Source organism: Phaethon lepturus, unplaced genomic scaffold (assembly GCF_000687285.1).
Source record: "Phaethon lepturus isolate BGI_N335 unplaced genomic scaffold, ASM68728v1 scaffold10246, whole genome shotgun sequence".
Classification (NCBI taxonomy): domain Eukaryota; kingdom Metazoa; phylum Chordata; class Aves; order Phaethontiformes; family Phaethontidae; genus Phaethon; species Phaethon lepturus.
This window is the reverse complement of record NW_010544077.1, coordinates 10,235-16,256: the sequence shown is the minus strand read 5'-3', so window position 1 is coordinate 16,256 and position 6,022 is coordinate 10,235. Positions and strand designations below refer to the sequence as shown.

The 6,022-nt window shown below is 44.2% G+C and overlaps 1 protein-coding gene across 1 annotated transcript in view; it reads left to right on the top strand.

Annotated features, from left to right (window-relative positions):
* Positions 1–236: 236 nt before the first annotated feature.
* Positions 237–6,022, top strand: part of SAG (S-antigen; retina and pineal gland (arrestin)) — a gene marked incomplete at its 5' end in the record, with an annotated part of 12,841 nt that continues 7,055 nt past the window's right edge. The window contains 8 exons of the mRNA XM_010288550.1: positions 237–296; positions 1,472–1,539; positions 1,734–1,869; positions 2,171–2,255; positions 3,532–3,604; positions 4,544–4,681; positions 4,997–5,074; positions 5,946–5,969. Coding sequence (XP_010286852.1) covers positions 237–296; positions 1,472–1,539; positions 1,734–1,869; positions 2,171–2,255; positions 3,532–3,604; positions 4,544–4,681; positions 4,997–5,074; positions 5,946–5,969 — 662 coding nt within the window. The remainder of the gene's footprint in view (positions 297–1,471; positions 1,540–1,733; positions 1,870–2,170; positions 2,256–3,531; positions 3,605–4,543; positions 4,682–4,996; positions 5,075–5,945; positions 5,970–6,022) is intronic.

Below are 6,022 nucleotides of genomic sequence, written 5' to 3'. Positions count from 1 at the left end.
CCCCCGCCTTGGCTATTAAAGTATTTTTGGAAGAGAGGGACTTGTTCATACAAGGCAAGTATAAGGCCCAGTATATTAAAGCCCCTATCTCAGCCAGAACTTCAAAGGATTACTACATTACAGTGAGTGACCTATTGTGTTCAGGATTGCTTTGTACCTTTTATGAGCAATATGTTAAAGTATTGCAGAGTTGGAAGTCTTTGTAATATTGCTTTGGGGTATTTTTCTCTTCCCAGTTTCCAGATTACCTGCCTTGTTCGGTCTGTCTGCAGCCAGCACCTCGTGATGTTGATAAGGTGAGACCAAAAGGACACTTCTGCTTATCATGGTTGAGGAAAGTCACGTGGAAAAAGTCATGTGAATTTATCTGGCTAGCTTGAGAGTAGAATAAGGTAACACTGGGGTTTACTGTGCTATGCCAGAAGTGTCAGGAACCTGACATAAGAGCTACAACTGTGTCACAGAATTGGAATTTAAGTCCTTGGAATAAGAAAGGGAATCTAGTCAAATAGCAGCAAGAGTACTAAAAACTGCAATCCTTGTAGTTTCCTTAAGGGTACCACATGATTTGTGGGTTGGCTGCACATAAAATGATTGTAGCTGTCAGGCTACATGAGAGGAAAGGAGACTGAGTGCCTGAAATCTCATAGGTTGCTATAAATAACATGTGTTAAGACCTGCTTCTGAATTAAAACAAATGCAGAGAAGGGCTGGCTTGCACATGTGTGTAAATAAAACGAAAACTCTGGAGTAAAAGTCACCAGATAATGAGATGTTCTGCTGGGTTTCTGACACCATTTAAAATATTCCTTTTATGTTTCACTCAACACTTCTGTGAACAGCTGAGCTAGACTAACAGCTGGGCAAGATGGTATGCAAGTTGTAGAATCTAGTGCTACAAGGACAAGCTGTGGTTTTTTTGGCCAAAGAATGATATTCCAGCAAAAACTCCCAATAGAGAATTATCTGGGGCTCACACAGATGTCCCATGGCAGTATAAACCCATTAAAGTGAAGGTCAGCTTGGCCTGATCAGCCCTGAGACATTGGGAAGAAAGAAGGTTGACCCCGAGTCAGCTGTTGGCACTACAAAGCCAATACAGAAATTCGTCTCTGAAACCCAAGGCAGACTGGAGCAGCTGCTCTACAAGGCTACTCTGACAAAGCTGATCAGTCTTATATCCTGTAGCATGCTGTGACCTCTACAGCACTGCTCTCGCAGAAAGCCTTTTAGGAGTAGGGATGTCATCTGACAAGGGCTGAGAATTAAGCTTCACTTGTCAGAAGCAGCATGGAACAGGTGGATATCACCATACCAGTTGGCAAGGATCTCTGTTACAATGGTAGGAGGCCAGAAGAATTTGCAGCTGGCAGGAATCTGCCAGTTTCTGGTGTACAGAAAGATATTTAAACATCTGCAGACGTTCTTGGCTTCTGACACTGGTTTCACAGCTGTCCTTTCTCTCTGGCAGAGCTGTGGGGTGGACTTTGAGGTGAAAGCTTTTTCAACAGAGAATCTGGAAGAGAGAATTCATAAGAGGTAATAGAACGTGTGTGTCTGTCTTCAGCTATGCTCTTCTTAAAGGGAGTGGGTGGTTCAGTAATGCACCTTGGTTGATTGTTCAGCTTTGACCCACTTGTCAGTGGACTTGTGGGTATAAGTACATGTGAATGCAGAACTCCTGCCTCTGCTGAGCACAAAGTACCACCATGTTGCCCTCTGCTGCTTCCCAGGAACTCTGCACGTCTGCTGATCCGTAAGGTGCAATATGCTCCAGAAAAGCCAGGACCCCAACCTTGTGCGGAGACCTCCTGGCAGTTCTTCATGTCCAACAAGCCATTACACTTGAAAGCTTGCCTCAGTAAAGAGGTGAGGAGTTTGCCCGGGGCTGCCCAAAGCAGCTACTTTGCGTGTTATTCAGATGGTCTCAGCTGAGACTGACTTGGCCCAGCACTGTCAGTAGCTACTGCCAGAGGAGGCTGAGACCCCACTACTAGATGTGTCTGAGGCTAAATAAGTCACTGAAGGAAGGGTCATGAATGATTGGGAAGGGTCGTCTTGCCTTATCTGGCCTCTGTGAGGAGATTTAATCTGGGGGGGGAGACTAAAGGGGCTTAGGGCCCAAGAGTAAGCCTCCTGACTGGATTTCTGAGCATCAAATTCCTTCTAGGTGTACTACCATGGCGAGCCCATTCCAGTCACTGTCACCGTCAACAACAGCACAGAGAAAACAGTGAAGAAGATCAAAGTCCAGGGTATGTTTTTACTCTTGCTTGGGATTCTTTGAGGGCAAGAGGACTGAATGGTGAGAGGACTGAAAGAGTGCCACAATTTAGGGCTTGCTTAAAGGCAGTCTGGGACAAGTCGGGATTTGTCCCTCTACCCTGTCTGTCGCTGTTTCCTTGCTGTTCATCATGTGAAACACTGCAGCTTTTTCTCTGACTCTCATAGTTACTCGTATGGCTTAATTTCAGGCCAGTATGTCCCCTTTAGTGTAAAGAGAAAGGGTCTGCAGGCAAGGCAGGTGCTGTGGGGGAAAAGCCACCTCTTGGCAGGCCAGTGGGAAAGGCTCCCCTGTCAATGTGATGCTCCTGCTTATGGTGAATGTGCCTAGGTTGCATACCATTTTGTTTGGGGTTTCAGAAATATCTGGCAATGTGAGAAACAGCTGCTCTGCAAGCGATGGTGTAATTCCTCTTGAGGAAGCTGAGGGCAGGGGCTGAGTTTTGGAGGAGTTTCAGTACTGTGCCTACGTTCTGTTTGTGGCACTTCATGTTTTCATCCTACAAGCCCCATTGCACTTGGACCTGTAGAAGACTGACTGAGAGACAAAGGATGAGAGCAGAGAAGGCAAGGAGGGAATGAAGTTGCTGAGGTTTTAACAAAAATCTAGTATTAGAGAAGGTCAATTCAGTGCCAGTCTTGGATGCACTGTCTAACGATTCCCAAATATTTTTAGGCTGACATGCCTCTGTCAGGCTTAAAAAGACCTTGTTGGCCCCCAGGGTGTCTCCTTATCAGTGTTTCAGTCAGAATTACCTTATGGGGGTTTTTTTGGGTGTTTGATATAGAAGATACAGATATAGAGAATAGAAGTTACTTATTATCACAGGCTCTTGACTGTATCCAGTCTGCTTGATGATGGTGTATCCTGAATTCAAATGCATTGGTTATAGATATGCAAGGGATATCAGTGACCAGAGATAAAAACGGACAGAGAGAAGAAAGAGGGAGATCTTTATAATGGGAAGAGCAGGCTCCCAAGGGAAACTGTGGGTTACTGACTTTTTGTCATACCCAAATCAAGACTGGATGCCTCTCAGGGAAGATAGACTTTGGCCATTTGTGTGCTGTTGGTCTCTACCCAGGTCAGGCTGTCTGACCTGCTAGTCCCTTCAGGCTCTAAATGGATGAGTTTTCCTGCTGTCCTCATCATGTCTTCCATTCCTGAGACTCGGGCTGAGGGGGAGCACAGCTATGTTTCTGATGAGTATGCACAACTGATGGTCCGCTTTCTCTTTTCTCACTCAGTGGAGCAGGTTACCAATGTGGTTTTGTACTCCAGTGACTACTATACAAAAGTGGTAGCTGCTGAGGAAGCACAGTGAGTGAATGCTCTGCTTATCCCTTATTGCTCCTTCACACCCTTTTAATGGGGGTACTCCTAGCTATAGTTTTGCTGTTACAATGCGCTCTCTTCTCCTCTCACCTCATGTGTGTGTGTCTCACACCACGTGTACTCTCAGGATGCAGCTGGTCTCCTTTTTACATAGCCAGCAGGTACTCTACACCTTTTTTCAGAGAACAGGGGGAGGTTGCAGAAGAGGGGTTTTGTTTGAAGAGTAATTACCTACTAGAAAAACTTAGCAGAGGCTGTGGAAGGCTCCCTATTGCTTGAAATCTTTAAATAGAGGTGCAACATTTTTCTGAAAGGTGCTCCTGTTTAGTGGAAGTCATGGGTGCTCTAGCTTGAGGTCAGTCTTTCTCACACCATTTCATTTGGTTTCTTCTGGCTTTGGAAAGCCCAGAAAAACCTCAAGCCTATTGACAGTATGAAGAACCACTGTCTCTTGCATTGCACTGCATTGCCAGTGCAGCATTGAACTATGCTTTGTGAGGAGGGTTGGACACACCCAGACATCTTGTATTTTTCTGGGTTTTTTTTTTTTTTTGCTCTGTAGCTTAGGGACATGTTTTCCATTGAGTTCTGTTCTTCCAAACTAGGATTTATTTTATCCAAATTTAGAGGTCTGCATCATAGTCTGACCTACTTTAGAAGTCTGCCTTAATGTGAAATAATGTGAAATAATTTTATGTGAAATAATTTTCTGGAAGTGCTTGTTCCTCTGCTGATTATAAAAGGAATTTTTCTGACTGGTTTAGAGGTAGACATCTGCACTGTAGACAGACAGCTCAATTTGGACAGAGAAATTCCACATCTTTTGGATGGCTTTATAATCTGTTTTGAACTCTCTTGGTTGGGTGTGTAATGCAGATCGGAGAGTGTATCACTTTCTTTCTCTCACCTGCTGCTTATTTTCAGGGAAAAGGTGCAGCCAAACAGTAGCCTGACCAAGACACTGACACTTTTGCCCTTGCTAGCAAATAACCGGGACACCCAGGAAATAGCTCTGGATGGAAAGCTAAAAGATGAGGACACCAACTTGGCTTCTAGTACTATGTGAGTAGAGTTTTGAATGGTCTTAGCTAGTGAAGGCTTGTAAAGAAGAGGGGAGGATGGAGGAAGCACTTATATCAGGAGTTTGTATCTGTAAATGTGTGCCTAGATGGGTAGATCTAAGTCGCATGACTTTGCCTATCATTTTCATTCAGGGTAAATAGTGATCACGGGTCTGGATAAGTATTAAGCTGTCTCTGAAGCTTGTCTGCTTTATCACTTTTATAAGAATAGGATGTTCACCTAGTTCTTGCTTCAGCCACATATTGTTGCTCTGTCGCTACGTGGCCTAACACTGCTGTCTGTTTTCTCTGGTAGTATTAAGGATGGAATAGACAAGACGGTGATGGGGATTCTGGTTTCCTACAAGGTCAAAGTGAAGCTCACTGTTCCGGGGTAAGAATAACAGCTTTTTTGCTACATCTGCGTAGAGTTAAGAGAGGAGTGTGTGTACTTGATTGAGTGGGGAGAGGGCAGGACAGTCCACCTTAAGAGAAAGGGCATATCTTGTAGGACATCAGGCTCTCTCTAAAGCATAAACTGCCTGGAAATCAGTCTTGGCCTATCCAAAGAACTTGTCGTGAGCCCGAGTGGTTGGATGGCCTTCTTAGATACCATATGACTTTACAGCTGAAGTATGATCCTCCGGTTTGCGTTGCAATTTTTTTGTTTCAAAGCCGTAACTCATTTTGTGAAAAATGAAGTGAAACTTTGTGTGAGCCTTTCTGCTGGCATTCCTGTTCTCCCAGAGCAGAAGGTAGAGACATCTGCCTGAGAGTCACAAATACTGTAGCTCAGGTTCTCTACTAAGCTGGCTTTCTGGATGAAGCTGATGTTATCAACATGAGCTAGTTCGCAGCATACGGTGCAAGAGGACATGGGTAACGCTGGTGATAGTCACGGCTTACATTTGTATTCTGTTCATCTATCCTTCTTTCTAGTATAAATTTGCCTAAAGTGTGATAAAATGACTGCTGCCTTCTGTGGTCCTCTGCACATGTCCTTTGGCTCTCAGAAGAGGAGCTGTGCCTAACACTTGGTCAGGAGTTCAAAAGCTTAGACTCTTTCTCCATGGAAAGGACATGAAAAATGTAAATTACCTATTTTAAAAACAAGTTTATTTGGATGTTATGCTTTGTGGCAAATAGAGAAGAGTATGTGAGAAAGGTGATTTCAATTGTCCACCAATAAACCAGCATTTGGTAGAGCACTGGAATGGAAAGGAACTAAACGGTGCTTCTGTTTTTCTCCTTGTTTTCTTCTGTAGCATGCTGGGAGACCTCACCTCCAGGTAAATGTCATCTTCAGACCATGCAGTCGTAGTTGTTAATTTGCCTTTTTACC